The sequence below is a fragment of the Dryobates pubescens genome, chromosome 24 (genome assembly GCF_014839835.1).
Source record: "Dryobates pubescens isolate bDryPub1 chromosome 24, bDryPub1.pri, whole genome shotgun sequence".
Taxonomy (NCBI): domain Eukaryota; kingdom Metazoa; phylum Chordata; class Aves; order Piciformes; family Picidae; genus Dryobates; species Dryobates pubescens.
The window spans coordinates 14,303,664-14,328,407 of NC_071635.1; the positions used below are offsets into that span (position 1 = coordinate 14,303,664).

The following is a 24,744-nucleotide window of genomic DNA, read 5'->3' on the forward strand; positions in this document are numbered from 1 at the left end:
ACAGCTACAGTGATAAACAAACCCATGCACCAGAATCTTAGTCTCCAGCTAAAGAGCACCAGTGCAAAGAATGTTAACTGGCTTTACAGACAAGGTTTGAAAAACAAATGGGGAAATTACTTATGAGTCTGCTGGAAAAGTCTTGTGATTTGGGGCAGAGGGAAACAGCCAAAGACTTTGAAACATCTTCAGCATAGGGGCACACCTACAGTATACTGCTCTGATCATTTGTGTAGTAAAAACAGTTACTCAGGAGCCTTTTAACCTTCACTAGCCTAAAGCCCTGACCCTTTATTAAATACAACTATACCACCTCTTTACTCTTTCTAAAACCTTTAGATTGGACATGTCACCAATTCCAATTCAATTCTAAATTCTGGCTATCTTCAGTGAACAGTCAGCTTGCTAAATATGCCAATGTTGCACGATTTTGACAAACACTGGCACACACCTTGTAAAATTTGTTTTATACAAGCTTTTTTCCCTATGGCTCAAAATTATTTAAGATCCATTGTCTTTGTAATCAGTACACCTTGCTCTTTCGTATTTGGAGATGCAAGCCAAAGCACACACATAACTAGCCTAAGGTTAGGCAGTTGTAATTCTCAGTAGGCCATATTTGTGACTGCTGTTTCCTCACCGCTTTGAAGAAGCAATCTTGTTTGCTCATATAAAATAAAAGATAAGAGTATGCTTTAAGTGGGCAACAAGTTGACAGCTTGTCTCTTTGTTAGCATCCTCTCAATTTAACATTGGTAAAACCACCTTGAAAAGCAAACAGGTCAGTTGTTGACTTTGTGCTTTTCAGAGACCTAGCTCTGCATTAATTTCTACTAAGAACCTGACAACTTGGACACAAAAGACTACAGACAGGAATTGTCTCCTTCCAAACAGCAACCCTAGTGTGCATGTGGAGAAAAATGAAGGAAGCTAGTTATGAATGTTAGATATTGTAAAAGGAAGTGTTTTTTTTTTTTCAGACCAAGCAGGAAGCTAGTATGAGAGACAAGTATATAGAGCTAAAATGTTATTCCTGTTTCTACTAAAACCCTGCAAATTAACCATCAATATCAAAACAGTTCTACTATTCCATGAGTACTATTTATACATGAGTCTAAGAACATTTATTTTTGTGAATGTGCATTGCAATGGTAACTCATTCTGGCTCTTCCTTAGGATTTCTAGCACACTTCAGCAGTTCACTGTAATTTACAGCCCTTCTTGACACCTTCCAAAGAAGCATGTGGCTAGACAATATAGAAACTGTAACTAAATTAGAACTATGAGAACATTCTGTTCACAAATCCAGTTTCAGGAATGAAAGAACAAACAAAACCTATATGCTCAACAATTTCAGTACTTAGTCAAATAAAACCACTCTTCCACATGATAAAATCACAGACAATTGTGTGTCTGAAAAACTGATCAAAAAAGAAAGTAGCAGCTAAACACAACATACGTGCAGTAACTTCCTGCAATGCTTTGGCAGACCAGCTTGGTTATCTCCATTCAAATACCAAGTGCTATATTAATAGGCAAACCCAGTAAACTTTCTTGATTTTCAGAACAATCCTCAAGGACCTCAATATTTTAAAGTCAGCAACCTTATGTGACTAAGCACCAAAAATGTTAACATCCAAATGTACTTGCACAGATGGTAAATGCCAATATATCCTATCTACAATTGTTATGAAACAAAGAAAAAGATCTAAGATTGACTTTGAACGGCCACTGAACATCAAAGAGCAAGGGACAGACAGCAATGAGTTTGCATTTTTATTCTGCCTTTCAGGCATGGTCATATATTAGTCAGCAGCAGCTGAAGGAGTTACTAGTTGCACTCTCCCTTTTAATCCACTCCCACCCTCACCATCATGACTCGACTGTTCATTCCCAGTGTCTTACCACAGATTACTTGCTTCCACCCAATACTAAGATTATATTTCTTTTAAAGGGCCAAGGATCTAACTCTTTCACAGATACAGTTTAGTTAACAGTCACGGGAGAATCTGAAGAGGGTCAGCCATAGAGATGGTAATTTCTGACAACAGAGACAAAATATTGAAATGTACCACTTCAGCCTGGCTCTGCTGTTGATGTAAGAATAAGGTGCAGCTGCAGCCTTAATGTTTTAAGGACTCTTGTGCACCTTCACATCTACTAAAAAGACTGCATCAGAAAAATCTATAAAAACAGGAATAGCTCTCTAAAGATCCAAAATGATGCCTATGGAGGCAGGGCAGAAATCAGATTCATTCCTACTGTTATTGCATTATGTTAGGATTAGTCCAACTCTCCTGCTATTGTGTTTGGGTGACTTCAGCATCTCTCTGTAAATACATTTACTATATTAAGTAATTTGGAAAGTTGGTTTTTTTTTTCCTTCATGTCATTGTCATCTTCATTGAATTGGTGGTTACTAATATAGGCTCCCCAGGAAAGTGGTGATAGCACCAAGGCTGTCAGGAGTTCAAGGAGAATCTGGATGAGGCTCTTAATCATATGGTTTAGTTTTAGATAGTCCTGCAAGAAAGAAGGAGTTGGACTTGATGATCCTTATGGGTTCCTTTCAACTTGAGATCTTCTATGATCTAATTCACAGTTAAGTCTAAATTCATGCATAAAGTCATTAGTCATCAAGCAGAAAAAAAAAATCTGTACAAGAAGGGTACAACACATTAACATAAGAAACATGGAAAAATAATACTGGTAATGTCTTAAACCATGTCCATTCAAGAATAATGCTCTTTAAAATGAGCAACTTTTAGGTGAAGGGATGACTAGTAACATTATACACCAAACTATTTCCATGCATGATCATTAGGAGAAGAAAGTCACCCAGAAACAAACCAATTATATCAATTATTGATTCTCAGCACAAGTTAGTTTAAATTGCCCAGTTTCTTTTTTCACTCTCAGGTGGTAAAAGAAGCAGACTCCAGAAGTAACACAAAGTTACAGACTACAATACTACAACACAAGGTTATCTTTATTTCAAGATCATACAAAGTATAAACAGATATAATTACATTGAAGTGAACCCTGCTTTATGTATTCAAACACTTAAGCAACAACACTGCCATCAAAAATGCCTTTATCATCTTATGGAGCGATACATCATAAAATCAATTGTTGTACATCTAGGAAACTTCCCAATAGAGCTCTCTTCCACCGGGGTGTACACTTTGATTTGTCTCATGTGAGTGTCTCTTCCATTTTGGTGATTAGCTAGAACAGCAATCTGAATCATAAACGTGCGAATAGGCTTCTTGTGAGTATCTGTTAAAGGAACATGAATCCAGCCACTCGGTTCCACTAATTCAAGTTGCTGCCAAAAACAAGACAAAAAAGCAAAACATTCAGAAACAGTTAACACATGTAACAGAAATGATCACATAGTAAATCTCTTCAATAGAGCAAGAGTCCTGCAAATCAGATTGTAGTCACTTTTTCAAATCAATGACATACTGCAGTTGAATACTCATAGCTAATTTACTGCTGGTGTAATTGGCTACAAGTTAACTTGGTTGACCAGAGCTGTGTTTGCTTTTGCCTTTTAGAACCTACCCTTCATTTTGTGCCTCAACCTTAAAAAAAAACAACCAACCAAACAAAACCCAACCAAAAACCACCACCCCCACACAACCAAAATCAACCCAACCCAACCCACTTTAAAAATCAATACAGCAAAATACAGAGGACCATACACTGAAGTCAAAGCAGTACCATTTGGATCTCGTTACTGAAGTACACTGCTCAAAGATAGCAGAAAATGTACATCTTAAAGTTAAAACATTTTATCTAGGTACTCTGAACTAAAATATGCTGGAATAATTTATGTAAGAAACTAAATCCACATGAAGTTTTGGTATTTCACATATTCCTCAGAGCATAAGGGGGACTGGGGAAGGAAGGAAGTGTCAGGAGGAAAAAAATATAGGATAATTCACAGACTTCAAGTCACTTATGTGTCAAGACACATGCCTGGCCAATTAATAATTACTGCACTGCCATTTAATCACATTCTAAAATTCATTTAAACTTGGCTTTTATACAACCCAAGTGTAACATGACTATTTTTTCTTCTTTAGTTTTAATCCTACAGAAACTAATGTCAAAGCAAGCAAAAGAATTGCATTTCATTAACTCAAAACCACATCACTGACACATCAGCATGCTGAAATCAAGCTAGACGCTACGCAGAAGTGTGGTAACAGCTTTTGTTTAAAAGCTAGTTGCCCAACTTCAAAGCACAGCTCAAAACACATATGGAAAAGCACACAAGCAAACGGAAGTCTTGGGGGGGAAGAAAAAAACAATAACAAAACCCCCTAAACAACAAAACCCAAAACAGTTGTCCACAAGCAAGTGGATTTCACACAGTTAAGCAAATAGACTGCTGCAGAGTTCCTCTAAGGAAGATCTATGCTTTGAGCAGCTCATAATTCCTGTCTTCCTCCTGAAAATACTGCATGACAAACATCCTGTCAAATGCCCTGCCTTTGCTGGAGTATTCAAAAGACTCATCTAAGATCTACTGTTTCAGAAGCAGCAAACATCCTGAGGGAACAACCCAAAAACATTAGAAAAAAGAAGTTTGATGACTACTTTGAGTTTAAAGAGACAAAACCACCTCTCACACCTCCAACTTAGAAAAATAAAACCCAGAAGTCTCCACTACTTCAGGCTTTCCAACAAGTAATTTCCAAAGTAGTAAATTCACTAAACCATAGCAGCAAATCTTCTCACTCTGGGAGCTGCATGCTTCCACAAACACACATTAATTCATTTGTTGTAACCTTGTCTCTTTCAAAAAAAACCTACACTACCTTTTTTTTTTTTGCATAGGAAACTTCAGGTAATGGTTGGCTTTACAAAGGGATAAAAGTACTGTCTGTTGTGATGGCTTGACAAAGGGGAAATTTATCCTGGTGAGACAGTAGTCACCAGCTTGAGCAAATACACTTTCCATCTCCACAGTGAACAGAAAGGATGTGGATATCAGTAATTTCATTCACCCAGTACCATGGTAAAATGGCTATGGTAATGAAGGGTTAGTGCTAGTTAAACTTGCACTTCAATATTATTCTCACACCTTACAAATTTTGACTGCTAATTCCAAGTGGAAAACTTAAGTTCCAGAGCTATGGTATTGGGATTTTTAATACATGGATCAGTATGAAATGGATTAACTAATACAGTCAGAATGACTTTCTATAGGTTGACATCATTGGGTTTAGACAGATCCAATATAGTTCAGGTTTTCATGCTCTACTGGGAAAGAAATTGAGAAGTGGACTTCACCTCCCAAACCAAAGCAGCTACCAAGGGATTGGCAAAAATCAAACTATTTGTACAAAAGGAAGTTGGATGTTTATCATATTCACAAAGAAAAAGCACATCTTTTAATTTATGAGAATTACTAGGGTCATAAATTAAAGCATTGGCAAGCTATGAGCTACAGATAATTTTACTTTTGACTATGTATTGATCAGTGCTTTGTTTCATCCCTGATCAGCCAGGGGTGGTCATATGATTTATAGCACAGTATTTTTCAGTTCTGTTCAAGGCAAACAATTTTTTCACAAGCCTTTCTACAGGGATAGGACAAGTCATTTCTACATCTGTAAAACAGGCAACTGAGGCATTAGGTTAATTAGACTAAAATATTCCCTAGTTCCAGATGTTGAATTTCACACACTTTGAACCTGCTTTTTACTGTCCTTATTAACATCCAGTATTTCACATGAGGTTTAGCTGCCACTGAGCTCACTTGCAGTTATACGTGTCTGCACTACTGCACACTGCTAAGAGTTCTGAAAGCAGCCCCTGGAACACACAGTACGAGCAGCCACCTAGGAGCAGTTATTTGAGTGCATCATGTCAAAACACCACAACTTAGCACAGACTGCACACAATTCATCAGGCAGTGCTCAACTGTCCTAGACACAAAACTTTATTCATAAACTCCCTGTTTCACTTACTCCACGTTCCAACTTCTGCAGTGGATGAATGCACAGCCTTTCCTGTACAAATCCTGGGCGCATCCTCAGAATAGAGCTCTTTCCCCATTCCAATCAAATAGTTCCCTCTTGGACCAAGCATGGGACAAGGTCAGAGGCTGTACTATGGTGTATTTAGTGCAAGAGGTCCGAGTTTCAATGACATTATTTTTGCCCCTTAAATGACATTACTGTACTGCAATATTTTGAGTCTTACTTTTTTTAATAAATTGCTGCCTACATAGTTCAGCAAAATGATTAAAACCTTGAGACCCATTCAGCTACTGAAGCTTAAATACAACAAGATCTAACAGTTACTATCTGAGCATCTAACAGAAGTGGAAGCAATATTTTGCCAGCGTGACACACACATTTTCTGTGACCAAAGGAATGGTACAAACCAGACACATACATATGCTCCTACATTCTTCCCTTCCACATCTGTCATGCTCTTTCAGATGAGTGAGACAGTTTTTTTCCAGAGGGCCCACATCCTTCACCAGGGAGAAGGACTAGGACATGGGAATAGGCAGTGGTGGTACAAGACAAAATACTGCCCATTTGTAGTTCCATGTCAGCACCCAGATCCAGCCCTTACAATTCCTACCAGAAGCAGGATGAAATATGCAGCTCTACTCTGCCTGGAGCATTCCCAGTGTGAACAGAATCTAAAGGAAACTTACTGTGAAGTTTCAAGAAATTCCTATTAAGCCCATGCAACATGGCAATCTTTCAAAGCCTTGTAAACTGGTCTGGAAATTTGGGTGGATATTTACAGGGAGGCAAAAGGCACATCCTCAACACAAAGGCTGAACTAATGCCAAATTTCAAATCCTTGCTTCAGAGCTTGGGGGCACTGGAGCATCAAAGAAGGACACCAGAATCTTCTCACACAAGCAAAACAGCATACTTTTCACTAGCCTTATTCTTGGAACCAAACTGCTTTGGCTGAAACTTTAAAAAAAAAAAAAAATCAACCCAAAGCAGACATCTGGCATGGAAAAATCTGTCTGAGCTGAACTCTGGCAAAAGTTATAAAGTAAGTAAGAGTTAAGGCTCGAAACGGAAAGGGTCACAAAACCTGAAGTACAGGTGGCACTACCAGCTCTACCTGCAGTACGTACTGTACTTTCTACCATTTCAGCTCACTTCACTGTCAGCCCTGCTCCTTAAAAGCACTAGCCACTGCATACACATACATACATATGTTTTACCCCAGTACAGGGTAAGTCCACTATGGAAAATACCAGATTAAGTTTCCTCCTATATTTTTTCCTTCTATCTATGGTCAGTAAAAATCAGTCACAATTAACTCGCTTCCAGGCAGCTTTTAAAAATCAGGTATATTGTGAAACTCATGAAGTGAAATTAAAAATTAGATGTTTTTCTGTTACGTGTTTTACCAGAAAAGCTTAAAACAAAAAACAACAACAACAAAAAAAAAAGGAAACCCAGGAGAGAGTCAATGCAAGTTTGGTATCAGCAACTCAGATCAGTTCCTGTGGCTCTGGACTAATCTTACATACAATATACTAAAAGCCTAGGGTTTGGCTTTTAGTATTTTCTTTTGACACTGTATCTTTTGTGACAAATGGTAAACAAATGCATTAAAGTCAAAAAATAAAGGAACAAAGGGATAAAAATTGAAATGGAAAAAAATTACTCACATGTTCTTTGCTGCTATTACATAGTCTTATCTATCTCTTCTCCACTGCTTTCTTATTTTCCTGTCGTCTCCAGGCTACAGCTTTGCCTATGGACATATACTCCCACTCCATTAATTTATGTTATTTTGAAAGCCAAAGCAGAAATTATCTTCTCAATGGAAATCTCCTCTCCAGCCAATTTAATAGGCCTGTCTCTTCACTTCATTGTATAGTCCAGAGGTTCAAGAGGATTCCATACACATTTGGCAAGGCTCCTACTGCAACTGATGGGTGTTGTACCACAGATGTAAGCCACATAAAAAAAATAAAATCAACTTGAGGCTACACTTCAGAGAGATGACTGAACACAAGGCCAGAGCTTTTCGAAGACATTTTTCCTGTAGTGGTGTTGCTGGAAATCATTTATCCAAAGAAGGCTTTTCTATTCCACTTAATCCTGTTTAAATTGAATACTGATCTCTTTTCCATACACAGTGATATTCTGCTTAAATTCTGTGGTGTCCTTAAAGTAGCACATAACTTAAACTGCTACTTCTACTAGGCTTATAAATCCAACCTGCTGTTTGTTATACTTACAGTAGGCTACCACCCTTGAAGCCATACATGATCTTTGTAGCCCTATGAAAATCTTTGTGAAGATACAGAAAGGAAAAAAACCAACCAACCAAACCACTAAGTAGTTTCATATTCAGGGTCATCACAAACATCCCAGAATATATGCTAGACAAGGCTCACAGGTATCAGGGGAGTTAGTTTCTGTGCATAAATTGGGAAGGAAAAGCAGGCTGTTTTCTTCCTTCTAAAGAAAGCAAGCCTTTTCTACACTCATGTACCCACAGAAAACTGATAATTACTGCTGCCATCCCAGCTTCAGCATGATCTAACATGATTATGAGATGTTAGTACTTCATCACAGTTCCATTTAATCAACTATACTACTACATCCAAATAGCAACCCATATTTTTAGTGCCTGCTTCTAAACCAGGCTGTGCAACCAAACAGCATTTGATTTTACCCCTCCTACTTTTCTCATAAAACTGTTAAAAGTGATCCTTTTTATTGAAGAGACTCAGCCACCTTTGAAATTGAAATTAAAAGGAGATCTAGATTCTTCTTCACAAAAAAAATTGCCTGTGTTTAACTTGTTCTTACTGTAGTTACCTAAAACCCCCAAGCTTTTCAAAGCAGGTGTTCTCAATAAATGTATTCTTCCAAGCAGAGCAAGATTATAAAACTAAGTTCTGGAAGAAATAAACACTATCAAAGAAAAAAGTATTTATCAATACACAGACCTTCCCAGAGTTGAGTGATGAAATATGGGAAAGGCTTTTCCCTGTTTAGCCATTATTTTACAGCTATCCAAATATATTTTCACAACAACTGGCAAGGAGAAAAAAGGCTGGCTCTATTTCCAAAGTTCTTTCCACAGCTGCCATGTCCTACCATATAGCTACCAGGATTCAGAATCAGTAGACCTCTGCATATTTCCAAGTATGGGAACTGTCAACACACGGAGCAGCAGAGCTTGGGCTTCAGCCATCACTTCACTTAGGAAGGAAGAGAACCAGTTAATAGCAGTGATGCACCAGTTCCAGCAGAAAAATGAAGCATGTCCAAAAGAAACTTTGTAAGTTCCAAGTGAGTCAAAGGAGGGACACCACATTAGCAGCTTAACAAGAAACACAGGAACATGCTCAAAGGATCCACTGTGAAAAGCACACTTCTTCGCTCTAACGAAGCAACGACCACCTAAGGAGGTGGCTCCGTGGTCTTAATCAGTCACCTCCTTAAATGGTCAAGAAATCAAACTTCAGTTCATTAGGTAAGAGAAGTTTTCCATTCTTCCAAATAGCAGTTCCTGAAGAGTCTAGAGGAGCACAGTCCATCTCTCAGGAAGATTCCACTACGGATTTGGGCAGACCTGAGAGTAACTTTCAGATACAGATGACCAAAACATGTTAGAGAATACCTATCTGAGCCTAGAAATAGCATAAGAGGTCAACTAGACACTGAAAATATGCTAGGAAAGTGCTCAAGCAGCTCAACATAACAGGGAAGCACTGTGAAAAAAATGACAAAATACATTAGGCCCCATTTAGCACACTAAATTTGACTTTATTCTGCCCAGATAAGTCCTCAATACATCTTGCTAAGTTTGGCCTCATAAATAACAATGCATCAAGTGTGCCAATTCAGTTTGTGCTGCTAAGCTGTTCTTCATGCTCAGAATCACCGATGGCTTCTCTTCATTGCACTCATTTCTGAGCTGTTGAATTGGCAAGAAAGCTTGCAAAAAGTTGAATATTCTTTAGAAAATGCAACACTGCTGCTTTATTGTGTCAAGCAGATGAAGCTCACCATCATCTTGAGGATCTTTCACTGTGAACTGGTAAAAGGCAGGTATCTAAAAGCTGGAGTTACAGGCTCTGATGAACAAGGGGAATCAGCTAAGAAAGTGTTACCCCCATTATGAAGATCTCATCATGTAAAATATGATTGGCCAAGTTTTAAATGCTCTTTCACATTGTCAAGTGCAATAGACTGAGGTGCAAAAATGATTCAAACCACAGAAGATTTAGCTAGACAATGGTTGGTAAACAGCATAAAACCACTAAATTGGAGGCTAGTGTAATGCTTGGAACTAAAAATATAGTGCTTCTATGCAAACATCACTGAAAACTTGCAAGTTTAAGTCTTAGAGGTGAGGAAAATGACAGGTGAATAAAAATGCATGTTAAGACTCAAATGGGAGAAATTGGGACACAACTGCACATGCTGTGGAACACCAAGAGTTTTATGACAGACTCATTGGAAGAACAGGCATTTCCATTGGAAGAACAGGCATTTCCAAAGTATCATCAGGTGGTAAAGAATCATAAGTACTGGTGCCTGCCAAAGTGTCAAGACTGTGCTGAACTATCCACACAATCTCCTGCCAGACGAAGTGACTTTGGCAGAAGCCCCACAGGTCGATATAAGGATGGACTGGATCTTGTCCATGGTCCTTAAGCAGCCACCACCCTGCTCATCACATACTGATTTACCTGCACCTCGTGCTGGCCAGGAACTTGTACAATCAGGTACACGCAGCCCAAGATATGAATAAATAGCCTGCCAAGTGATCAACTACTGTGGATCTGTCAGCCAAAATGGTCTTAATTGTAACTCTTCATTCTAGAAAGTGTATCTGCAGAAACCATCAAAAATTTGTCACAAATTGTTTGCTAGGGAGGTCACTGGAAAGAAGGGAAAACTCTTTACATTTGTTGTGCCATATGTATTTTTTTTAGTACGTTCTATGAGGGACAATTATGCACAGGCAGCTCAACATTAGTTACAATATGTCTCAAGAAGTAGATAATGTTTCAGAGTAAGTGAAGAAATGTTAAGTAGACTTGGACAGTTTGCTCCCAAACCCTGTATCTTTAAAATCTCATTTTTCTGTTGAGCAAGATGACTTGAACTATCACATAATAGAGTTTATTCTTGACACATCCATAGATGAAACCTCACTGGAGAAGGACTGCCTGTCTGTTTTAAGTGGCAGCCATCCTGTTCATGGGAACTTAAAATACAAAACCTTCTTCCTATCCCTTCAGGAAGTACAGTGCTCAAAACAGCAAGTAGAGTGACACCACAATATAGCATGGTTTTGCTAATGTGCATGTATGGAAATATGGTCTAAAACTCCAAAGTGAGCCTTTAACCCATAGCAGGAGGTCATCTAAGCTGAGTTTGGTTTCAGCTAAGACATATACCATCTTAATATGAACCTGTTGTTACAGAAGAAATACTGCCTCCAACTGAAATTACTTGTAACAGTTGTGAGATTTTGGACCTCTGATTTAATGAAAAAAGGGCTTTGTAATTCCTCTAGGGATCAGTCAAGAGTGGAGGAAGGGAAGGCACACATCCTAAGCTCATTAGCATTCTCCTGATGGGCCCTGTGCCTCATGAACCAGCTGTCACAATAGATAGGAATGCCATACCTTTGCAGGTGCACTGCTATTGAACTTTGAGAAGGCTCCTGGTATCAGGGGAAATCCTTCAGACCTACAGGGATTTGGCTCCAACGTCAATATCAGTTACTTCCCTTGAGCTTGGCAAACAGTATGCTGAAGCTGAAAAAGCAACAATAAAAAAAAAAAATCTTGAGCTTATGCTCTAAAGTGGTGGCCTGACTGACAGTGTCAAAAATAAGTAACGTAGTCCAAAACAAACTTTCTGCTTCAGTCTGCCCGGTTCTGGTACCTGAGTTGTTTAAAGTCTAAGTTGCAGACCTACTGGAACAGACTGTGCCTGGACAGTCTGGTCCCAAGAATGAATGGCAGAAAAGCTACAGTTTGCTACAAGTCTTGAAACTTCCCCAGATTCTGGCACTCTGAAAGAGGGATGAGCGAATTTATTTATTAGTGTTGCTTTAAAAACCAAGGTACTACCCAACTAAAATTATCAGTATCTCTGTGCATTATAGATGCAGATGGCAGAAAAGAAACTGTGTATTTTTTAAAAAGCACCATGAAAAATTGCTGAACATATATAGCCAACACCATACATTTAGAAAGAAGTAAAATCAGACCTTTTGTACCTTTTAGGAAACACTTCAAAAGATAAAAGCTCACTGCAATGTGCTTTCCATTTCTCAGACAAGTAACTAAGCAGGAGGCCCCATATACACAAAGTAAGAGTTAAATATCCTATTAAGCAGGAGCCTGCAAATGATGACCAACTGATACAAATCATCTTTGGTATGCCTTGTGACAGTACAGAATAGACCTAGAGGATTCTCTAAAAATCATGTTTGAATGATCAGCTGTTATAAAACTAGAGCAAATGATGGCATAAACATAGCAAATGTGGTTCATACAACTGTTTTCTTGAAAATTCTTCGTGGAACTTTTACCTGATCAGAGGACCGAAAAAAACCAAAACCCACCACACAGAGGGATGCTGCTTACCAAGTGTCAAATGGAATGAAACAAAAACTCCTACAGTTTCCCAAGTTCACCTCAACAAAGGATGCTGTCTACATTCAAACTTTCTAGTCACAACACAAAATAGTTGCAAAATTATCCAAATAACCATCTAGTTAACTATGTGCACTAAAGTTTTCATAACAAAGGAAAGAAGGCATAACGTTCTTAAACATTACTAAAGATGACACACTGCTAGCATTTCTATGTACATTTTTATCTTAGTCGTGACTGAGCTTCTCCTCAATCTCCAAAAACACTGAAAAGCCCCAAGATTTTCCAATTCCTGTACCAAGATCCAAACCCCTTGTTTCCTTTTCAAAGCAGCATCCATCCAAAATAAGGACATTGTCTCCTACAATTCTCAGGTGAGTCAGACTGCTCTCAGGGAAGATAGGAGCACTTCAATCATCTACTGAAGAGAGTTAGGGGAAACCACAAAGGATGGCAGAAAGTGTAAGAAGAGCAGAAGACCAGGCAGCTATACAAAGAACAGAAAACAGATTGAACAAGAGCAGTGGAATGCAGTACAGCAAAGAGTCCGAAAATATATAAAGAACCCTCTGAAGTTCAGGTGATTGCAAAGGGGACTGCTGATCAAAGAACAGGACAAAGTGCTAATACTGGCAGCTGCTTTTCATGAAAGGCAACAAAACACCACAGAATCCTACAGGAAAGGGGAGAATAAGCAGAATTTCCTGAGGGCAGAGAAACAAGTGCTTTAAAAGAAAATCCTGCAATGGTTACTTGTTAAGTGAGGGCCTTATACAAGATGACCTTAATGCAAATAGATTTAAGATATCAGGAGACAGAAGAGCATCAAGGAAAAGGCCCTATCAATATTTCTGAACCAGAACTACATGAAGGAACAACATAAATGGATTGTATGGATGCATTGTGTAAGTTTGTTGCAAATCTAAGTCAAATGACAGAAAATACTACTGGGAAATAACCATTTCTACAAAGGTGCAAGGGTTTGCAAAATGGATGAAAACTTTACTTTCAATGTCTGCAGTTTCCATTTATTCCAATGTATATGATGGAATGTTATTATGCTTGTGTGAAAGTGCAAAAAAAAAAAAAGGCAGCCCATAATTTACCTTCAGAATTGTTTAGGCATATCCAGGAAATATGTCTAGACATAGCTACAGTTAAATTATACAAAGTATTTGAAAGGTATCTGATTATGCAATGAATATTAAAGACTTTAGTGTCTGAAAACTAGCCACACTGAGCTAATTCTATATCAAATGATCTTGAATAACTTATGAGAGATAGGCTACTAATTGCAGTTCAGGCCTTGCTCTTTGCATCCTACAGAATGCTGGAATGCTTAAATCAATATGGGTAACAAACAAAAAGAGAGTATCACAAGATAGAAAAAAAAATAAAATCAACAGCAGAAGCAGACAGCTGCTAACTCTCAAACACCCTTTATAGGTGTATAAGTATATCTAAAACAAAAGAAACATTCTCTTCACTCAAAAGGGTTCTTACTACCCATTGAACCAGATTTTTTATCATCTTCCAAAAGATGGGCCTACAAAATGGCACAGCTCTCATTTTATCTGTTACATTCAAAACAAGAACAAGTTCCTGAGTGACTTAAATTGTTAAAAAAAACCCCTGCAATAAATTATACTGAGTGCTACCAACTTAAAAATTCAAGAGGACAAGCTGCTGCTTTGTAAGGCAAAACAGTGTGGTGAAGTGAAAATGCTCCTCCTGGTTCCACAGGAACCTCTGAGGAAGAAGAGAATGAAAGATGGTTGCCTGTCCTAAAATGAGATACCCAAAAATTATATAAATCCCCCAAACCTGCAGCAGTACATTATACAAGCAAGTAAAACATTTTTGCATCTGGATAAGACCCTGTGGATGTAGATACCCAGTAAAGGCACATTGGGTAAAACCTGATAAACTGTTAACATTTCTCAGGTTGGTTAGAGCATGCTAGACTTCAGTAAGCAAAAGCAGAGTAACATTTTACAGGATCCAGAGCACATGTAATGCTAAAATCAAAGAGCATTTACTCATTGGAAATAAATGCAAGAGACTGTTGTGAAAACTATGTGTGTAAATTTAAAAATGCAAAGCTGAGAAAGATCCCAAATTCATAAACATGTCTCACTAAAGATATATTTTCATATGACTGAACTTTAAAGAGAAGAAATAGGAGTGTCTCTGTCAGCAGTTCAGCTGGGTGGTTTTGTATGAGCCAGAACACACTGTCATAAATTTGCAAAGCTGGCATCAGGTTGCCTGATGGAAGCATTTAATTTTACATCTAAACACAGTTTCTTTTTCTTTAACATGCTGGAACAAATGCATTAGAGTTTTCACCTTTTGCTTGTGCTTTATACTAATTCACATGTAAGTGTGTCCAGAAAAATGCAAGGCTATTTCATTGTTTAATGCTGAAGCCAGACTCTGGACTCTGTTTCTCAATCTAGATGAATTCAGTTTCTTGATTTATTTCTCAAAGATTTCTCAAGCCACCATTCATTCATACAGCTCGAAAAGATACTGATGGAGCTATACAGTGTTGGGATAATGACTACTGTACTGTAACAGCACATCTACTATATACAGCAGCCTTGAATAGTCTTAATACCACATTCAAGAGATGCAAGAGTATCAGCTCTTCATATGAGAACCAAAATAAAATTATGTCATGTATTCTCCTGAAGAATGAAAGGGCCATAGGAAAGAAAACAACAACAAACACACACAACCAAACCACCCAACAAAACAAGCATCACAATTGAAAACTTGCTTACCGATAGGATTCTTAAGTCTTAAATCTACAGCTGCTGTTGGGATATCATCTTACTGCTTAGAGATATGAAGACTAATGGAACTGGACTACAAATATGTGATGCTGTGTATCTTACAGTCCTGTTAGTACATATGCTCCTCTGTTTAATTTAATTCTGCTATGTGACTAAATCTTTATCTCCTCATGACAGACAGTGTAAATAAACAGAGTCCAATAATTCCACCACAGAAGTTCTTATCTCAGCAGTGCTGGATCTACCCAAAACCAGTTTATGTAAACCTCTCCATTAAACACAGTGAGCACCACAATCACAACAGATCTGTTCAAACAGAAGGAAGCCTCCTTGAAAATGTTACTAAATAATTTATCCCAGTATGGAACTGCAGCTCTTCTCACAACAGAAAAAAAAAATAGATTTGATTTAACCTTACTATTTATCCTCAGTAACACCATTTTGCTAAGAAGTAAGAAATCTCAATTTGTCTCTTCTCAACATAGGAGAATCAAATTAGGATGTTCTGCATTTGCTAACAGAAATTATCAAAAAAATCCTTCATACACAGTTGACTTTGAGCTCCCCCAGATATGGCGAGGGAGGAAAAAAGGGAGAAAAGTAAAGACCAACAAAAGGGAACATGGTATGTATTAGGGACTAGACTCTTACAGTTCACTCAAAGGCTTACTGACAACAGTGTTCATAAAAGCCTCAATAAAAACTGCATTTGTTAACATTCCTTTAACATGAGATATAAAACTCTAGAAGTCATTCTGAAATACAATGGGAGTATGAAACAAACTCTAGTTTAGGAATTGGATGAAGAAAGCTAGAGAGCTAAGGCCCCCAAGCCAGGCCTACAGGCTACATTTTTTCACTCTCATTCCACCCTCTCTATGTGTTCCTACAGAAAATGTGACAATCCTGGGAAAAGTTTTTCCAATTCAAATACATGATCTTCGTTATCTTAGGACAGACTAAGAGAGAGAATAGTCCCCAGAAAGAAATAAATTCTACTTCAGATCTATATAAATGTTTTCATGTGCTACTTGATAAAGAACAAGATTTCCTTCCCAGCAGCATTCCCAAAGCTCCAAGCAGACATGATCCCTGACCAAAATAACATTTTAGCAATCAAGGCAGTAGTATATAACTTCAGAGAGGACCCTAAAAAGGTCATGACAATAACTCTGAAGCAACTGAATCTTTTGTTCAAGAGCCCTGCAGTTGTTCTAGACAGCTGCCACTTGTCAGGTAGCATTTTCTTCTGAACCTCAAGGATTGCTTTAAATTGCCACATGAACAGCACTTTTTCCTACAACTCAGTACTGTGATTAATCTCAGTCTTCCACTAAAATTTTAAGCTTCAAAAAAAGGATTACTGCAATGATAAACATCTCTTATACCTACATGAACTACATCTGCTCATCTACTTTTACTAGGGAAAAAAAAGATTTTGACTTTTCCTTTTTATAGATACAAGATAATATATTCTTACTAGTCTTTCTGCATGCTAACACTACTTGTGAATTTATGGAAACTATGGTTGGCTTTTGTTGTTGGGTTTTTGTTGGTGGTTTGGGTTTTTTTGACTAGTGGTGGGGTTTGTGGTGCAATTTGGCAATTTTGGTGTGGTTTTTTATTGTTTTGGTTTGTTGGGGCTTTTTTCCTGTTTGCTGTCCCAACAACACATGACTTGTCCAGTGCATTGTGCTGATTTGCTTTGGGTGGGGGTTTTTTGTTGTTGTTTTGAGGCTTGGGGGTTTGTTGGGTATTTTGTTTGTTTGTTTGGGGGTTTTGGTTGGTTGGGTTTTTTAAAATCTTACTTAGTATTAGCTTGGTAACTTTGCCACTCAAGGCAATATCTACAACAAATAGTTAAACCTGGTTGAATTTATATGGATGAAAATAATGACAACAACACAGAAGCCACACATAGATCAGAAAAGAATAACCATGGTCTAACTGGCTGCTGATTAAAACTGTCAAAGAAGAGTGGTTAAGATGTTCCCAGGTGCTGCTGCCTACAAGTTAAGTGAAACAAAACAAGGTGTGGTTCCCCAGTTGACCAGCACCAGCTGAGATGACAGCACAAGATTTTTAGTTCTCAGGTATCCTATAAAGCTCTCATTCCTTTTATCTCTTTTCTTATGATTAACCCAAGTTAAATGTCAAGTGCCAGCTTTTGTCTTGAAAGGGTTTTAATCCTGTGTTGGTAGTACCACCCAGAGGGATCAAAATCTATCTTTGATTCTGTGTTTCAGCACATATTTACCACTTTGCACTGCTTGAATTTATCTCTAAATATTACTTTTCATAATTAAGTCTGCAAAGACAATCGGGTAAACCAAAGCTGATTATTCATTGACTTTATCCTCCCAACCCTAATCCAATTTGTGGAAAAACAGAGCTCAAACACCACTGCAAGGTATTTCCAAGTGACTAACAACCTATCCAGAAAGAAAATAAAGCAGGAATGAGTGAAAAGTGTCTTACTATCCTATCATCTTTGACATAGAAGAACTGTTTTACATCTTTGAAGAAGATGCTGGTGTTCTTTTACATATGGGATCCAAACCCAGGGCAGAAAACTTTGGATTTCTCAGTTCTGGGGACCTTCAAGGATGGGAAAAAGCATTGTTGTAGAATGGTGGGAAGAGGGCTTTTAGGGCAATTTACCCATTTCCTGGGCCTTTTACTATAGAAAAACACTATTTGCCTTTCAAATACAAGACTGCTCGCATCAGAAAGTGCTTCAAGACCCCCTCCTTAGCATGCTGCTCTATAGAGATTAAATAGTCCCTTGTTCCAGATAGCTCCTCCAATAGCATCTATCGTCTTGCTCTGTTAGGTAACTGGTAACGTCAGGTATCAGAATTCCTCCCAGAATACTCATTTCTCTACACACTTCCCCAAAAGCCAGTAAGTGATAGAGCAGGCAAACAAAGAAAACAAAGATTTTCAGTATTTCTTAGCTCAAGCCTTGAAACCAGGAGTTTCTTCAAACACCCAAGAAAAAAGATGGACTACCACAGATCAATCTCTCCTCAGGAACACCATCAACTAGAACTGTTAGTAGAAACTTCCCTTCAAATCTTTACAAGCAAGGAAAGCTAAAAGAGATGCAAGATGTTACAAAAATTAACACTATATGGAAATTCAGAGTGCTTGGTGTTCCCCTTGTCAATGACCAAAATACTAATTCTAGGCTCAGACAATCTAACTGTAGCACATTTGTTCATGAAAAGTTATAAAAACAGCAATATAAACTTGTAAAGTAAATAGCTGTTTAACGTACAAGACCATACTCAGGTGGAAAAACATTATACTTCCATTGGAGAAAGAAATTAGGATAACCTAAAGCTAGGAACTAGTCCATTAACATGTTGATACCAGTTAAAAGGCAGACACTACTGCAGTTACTTCAGTGAAGGAAAGACACACATGCATATAATTCTGTGGCCATATGACACGATCTTAACCAATTGGGAGTGAGGAATAAGAAAGCTAAAATCCACACGTGAAGTCAGTCTAGTGGGTTTTATGTGGGTTTTTTTCTGTTTGTTTTTTGTTTTGTTTGAAAGACAAATAACAAACCCTGTAATTTCTATGCTGGCAAATACACATCATTTGCCAGTGGCAATTATACCAGCAGAAGGACTTTAGCAGTGTTTATTCAGTCAGATAGATAATTATCTCAAGGTAAACTATCCCACTTCACCTAGCTTGAACCTTATAATCTGCTTTAGAATCATTTCCTTTTCTCTTTTATGAATCTAGCAGAAGTCTGTAATACTGTGTCCCTGTGTTTAACAGTTTGCCTATGATGTTCTCCAGCAAAATGCCCAAGTGCAGACAGATTACAAACAGATGAAAACGTAAATGCTACACGCTACAGTTTGCAAGTGATAGTATTACTAATGTTTTGTAAACTGCAATTACAGCAAACACTGGCCAAAATGAGGAGGTCAGTCTGATGGAGCAGCATGAAGACATTCTAGATGAGCCTACATACTCAAACCCTACAGAAGCTGTAGTGCTGGATGCACCTGTCCCATTCTAAAGCATCAACTAGACGACGTGATTGCATTAAAAAGGAGGGGAACAGAGGGCAAGGGGAAGGAAGGAAAAGGGTTAAAAAAAAATTGCAGTAGTGCAACTAAGTATTTGAATCTCTTCTGTCATGCTGTCATCTTCCCCACCAGCCACCCACCTTATTCCTCACTCCCATGTTCAGTCTTCAAGCTTAAACAAAGAGAAGTGCATTGAGCTCTCTCTCTTGATATGGTTTTAATGCTGCCAAAACCCAATCTCTGCTTCTCAAGCACTAGTGATCATCCACAAGCAGCAACCAGTGAGCCTACTTTGGGAAACTGTAATAAGAAATCCCTACAAACTTTGAAAAACCATTGACCAACAAATATCCCAGTGCACTCTCCAAACACAGAACCTTTATTCAAACAGGAACTTTCAGTAAAAAATGATGTGTGAACAGCAGACACTGATGTTCACACAAGCATACTGCATACAGCCCAGCAGGCGATTTTTCTGGGTTTTTTTGGATTATGCCCTGGAGGTGCTGGCACAATGGAATCTCAATACCATAATTGCTTATTTCTGTGTGCCAGCCTCTGAAATAACAGGTAAAAAGAAAAAACCAAAACACACACACAAGACCTAAAACAAACATTCCATTTTTAAAAAATTACAGGAATCACAAAATAAAATGTTTTTAATTCTCTGGTTCAAATGATGTAATTTATAACCATGACACAAACAGAAGAAGCACAAAAGAAGGGAAAATACAGAAATAACATAACGTTCCCAAGGTTCAGTTTACAAGGACCTCACACAAAGTTGGTTTGTTGGGGTTTTTTTGGTTGTTTTTTTCTTTTTTGCAACTCTTACTAGAAACAGTATTATTTGCTGAAAATGCAGTAGCTGCCAAAAGCTATGATCCATCTAAAAGCAAACATGTTTAAGATGGAAATAGAGTGTTAATGCTGCAGAAAGACAGAATTGGCTATGCAAGTTTACTCTGAAAAGTGCTGAAGCAACTGCAGTACAGTGTTAAGTTTGTTTTTCATCTTTCTGAGGGGGGGAAAAAAAAAAAAGAAAAAAGATTGCACTTCTAGATAAGCATCTAAACTAAGAGAGAAGTACATTAAGACAATACCAGAAGTAATCAAATTTCAAACTTTCTAATTAAACCTCTTTTTTCCTGCAGAAGGTTATTGGGAATTCAACACTAGTCTTGGTTCACATGATAGAACAATGGGAAAATTTTCCGAATGGTTGAACGCTAACCCTGACAAGTGTGGAGAGCCAACTACAATACATTATATGGTAGCATAACCTGCCACCCACGTTGCTGAGAGAACAGCTTTCAAACACATGCATCGAGCTGTAAAACCACAAAATCCCTTATTACACATTGTCCCTTACTTAAGGTGAAATACACTATCTCCCCCCCCGCCTTTACAAATCTTGGGTTTTTTTAAACCTTCATCTCTGAAGTTTATTTAGCAGCTAACTAGACTGTTTTTCAGACCTTTTTCCACATGCCATTTTTCCTGTTTTGTTTTCTAACCAAAATAAAATCATGTTTTTATAGTACACAGTGAAGCCTGTTATGTCTTTCACTGCTGCCTTTTTTTTCTTAATACTACTTCCACCTGTGTGACATTATCCAACTTTCTAAAAGGAAATGTCTGATATATGACTAATTCATTCATGAAAGCTTATTTCATGAGTGAAATATTTTCCTTTTTTTAAATAAACTACATGACTCACCACAGGTAAAGCAAAACACGGTTCCATCATGCTTTTGATTAGAAGACCAGATAGTCTGTTATTTGCTGTGATACTTTTCCATTGTAATGCAATCTGAATATACTCACAGAAAGATAAACTGCCACAGTATGTGTGGTTATAGACACTGGCATTCATGTAAGTCAACCATTGCTGTAGGACAGCAAACACACTCTGCCCTCATTACAGCAGACGGTGGTTACTAGCCAAACATCTTTGCCTTTTCTGACAAGGGTAGGTTATAATAAAAGCTGACCAGCAAAACAAATACATGGGGACCTGAGATATGGGTAAAAGCAATAGCAATTGTTAGAAAGTATTACTTTGAATATGGAAAGTGAAGGACTTAACAATTTAACAACTTTAGGAACACACATAACCTCATGCTACAAAAAAAAGTTCACTGAGAAGTGCTGGTATATAAAACTTTCTTAGCTAATGATTTCCCCCCCTATCCCCCCCCCCACTACACGTCTGCTGCCTGAATAACTGCATTCCAAGATAGTTAGAGGATATACACGGTTTCTTCAGGGGTTTTCAGTTGCAACTTCGCTGGCAATGGGAATTTTATTTGCAAGTGTTTCTATTCTACTGACAAGGTCAATTAGTCCAACGAACTATTGGTTGTTCTGTCTGATAGCTCAGTGTATTTATTCAAGCAAGCACTTTTATAACCCACAATTGAATGCAGACAGTTACCCTTGTAAACACGACTGTCCACAGGGATTTTCACTACATTTTGGGCATGTAAAAGAAAAACACACTTTTCTCCCTTCAGCCTGATAGCACAGAAGTTTGATTACAACTTGAATTTCAGGGAGAGAAGGGCAGGCAGGATACTGTTTTAAATACATATGATCTATGGTACCTAAATGTACATATTTGGACCAATTCCTAGGAGCTAGAGAACAGAGACATTTGACTGATCTCTCTAGGAGCTCCAAAAATTTGGTAATGCTATCCAAGTGACAGATCAGCATCTCTGCTCTATACAGGCATTAAAAAGAAAAAAGACATAGTTTAAAAGAAACTAAGAGATGCTGTATGTAGTACTAAGGGTTAAAGGCTACATAAAATGCTTTCACAACAGCCAGAAGCCCCAGGATGGGGGTGGAAATCAGCTGCAAAAGTTGGTAGAGTTAAATAATTTTTAAAAGAGCACTCTTCCATAGCTCTATCTAGAAATTTTGCAAACATGCAAAGATGAAACTCAGAGGCTCTGGTCCCACAGAATTTATCACCACATATATGCAATCCCTTAATGAAAAAAAACTTCTTGCAAATGAAAGATTCTTCATTTCTACTAATTAGGACTAGTAAATGGACTAACCTGCTCTTTATTATTCAAGTCTTCCCTAAACAAATCTTTCAGGGACACAAAGAAGGTGAGAAACTATCATGGAAAACCATAAATCTTTCACAGATATACTCTACCACTTTGGGTAGCTACTACAAAAACAGAGAAGCCTCCTGAAACCATCAGGTAGTCTGTAGTACAGGAGAGAATCACAGAGATCAATAAGGAAATCTGGATTCCTTAAAGCAATGAATTTTAACACCACATTAATACACATAGTATATTAAATCTCTAATAGCCTTTTAATACATATTAAAGCACCACTGAAAACAAACAGCTTTTCTGAAAAATGTTACCAAGTTGAGTCAGTATAATAAACTGATGAGTAAACAGGAACCATAAGTTCAAGGACTCCAAGGGAGAGTGCTTTATTTTGGCTTAACTAAAACTTTATACGCAAGCGTGTTTGGTGCTTTACCTTGGATTTGAGGTGTGGGTTTTTTTAGGCAGATGCCAAGTTAGACCAGTGTAAACCAGGCAATTCTAGACAGAACTAATTAATTCCAACACAAGTGTTGAGCATTCACCATCTAATACCAATGAACACCATGATTTTAAGTTTCAGTTGGTTAGGTATAAACTGGACACAACCCAAGGTAGACAAATTACTTACATCTTCCTACAAGATGACCAATAGTATTACTATCCTACAACAGTATTAGCAGCCTGCTTCCAAAGAGTGCTGGAGAATACACTCATCTAAATTTGCAGTTGGTTTCCTATACTCTTCTATACTTGCTGAAAGGCCACAAATCTATCCATCTTTTCCTACTTTTCAAAGAATACTAAACATAAAACTTCAAATATAGTTGTTTCTCTACCCCCTCACAGAGCACTACCTGCAACCTGCATTGTCTGCCACAAAAAAGACTGGAATTGGTTTATAGTATTGTTATGGGAATACAATAGTAGAGGTTTGCATTAAAGGATATGAAAAATTGTCCCATCATACTGCACGACAGTTTCCTTGCATTGGTAAACTTCAGATTAAAAAGAAATGTATTTTACTTCTTAAACATACAAAAAGCATACATTCAAATCCTCCTGCTAGAATTTCATGCACAGAGAGATGAAACCATGTAACCAAACACACTATAAAACAGGTATTACACAGCATAGTATCAATGACTAGTGTCAAATGGATTAGTAAGTTACCCTGCCTTTCCTCAGTGGCAGTGGAAGCTCTTTCACTTTTACATGAAAAAGTCATGAACATTTTCTAATTTCTTTTTCCATGGTAAAATTTAGACAGAATAATCATGAAAGGATTATAATTGCAGTTGAGGCTTTCACATACGTAAGACCATGTGCTTCGATCAGTTCCTAGCCTCTAAATACTGAGTTCCCTTGAGAAAAGTTCTGTACTTCATCAAGTTTTTTCCTTCCATGGAGCTGTTGCCACTTTCTTTCACATGGCTTTTCCTATGCTTCTGAAGGTAAAGACAGACTGACAGTATTAAAAATACCTTTGCCTAATTCTCTCCCTCTGTGGCAAGAAAAAGTTCCTTCACAGATTTGTTTTTTGAATGTTGGGATACAAAACAAGGCGGGGGGGAAAATCCTTCTACATGTAGCAGAGGCCATAGCACAAATCCAGTCTTTAGTCTTCCTCTTTTTACTGTAAGATCCAACAGAAGAAGCATGCCTTTATCTTAAAATACCACTTTGGAGAAAGGTAAGATAAAAATGTTTAACGATTTTGTGTGGACCAAAACCCCCCAAAACTTTCATTATTCAGAATTCTTCTAAACACAACACAGATCTCTGTTTGTACACAAGGCTATTTCAATAACTGCATTTCTCATGATTTCACAGTAAGTTCCATTCCAATGGGCTACCATTCTGGAGTATAAAAAGCAGCAATACTGCAATCCCCTTTAGAGTTTCCACAGTTTGAAGCATGTACTGGTTATTTCCACAAGCATAAGAATAATAAGCAGGTTCTATCTGGAGTAATACTAGCAATGGCAGGGAACAGTGATGTTATGTCATTAGCTTTTCTTTTTTGGAGGGGTTCATGTGAACCTCCTAGCTGGTGACTAGTAAGATATCCTTTCTGCTGGAAGGTGGAAATACGGAGTGAGTACCAACTGCATCAAATGGAAATAATCCAGCTTCCTAAATGTGACTCCAACTCTCGACCTCAATCATTCTACTCC

At 37.8% G+C, this 24,744-nt stretch overlaps 1 protein-coding gene across 1 annotated transcript in view; it reads right to left on the reverse strand.

Annotated features, from left to right (window-relative positions):
- Positions 1-2,968: 2,968 nt before the first annotated feature.
- The window catches only part of ANAPC10 (anaphase promoting complex subunit 10), a 28,834-nt gene continuing 7,058 nt past the window's right edge, over positions 2,969-24,744 (reverse strand). The window contains exon 4 of the mRNA XM_009896739.2: positions 2,969-3,328. Coding sequence (XP_009895041.1) covers positions 3,098-3,328 — 231 coding nt within the window. The 3' untranslated portion in view covers positions 2,969-3,097. The remainder of the gene's footprint in view (positions 3,329-24,744) is intronic.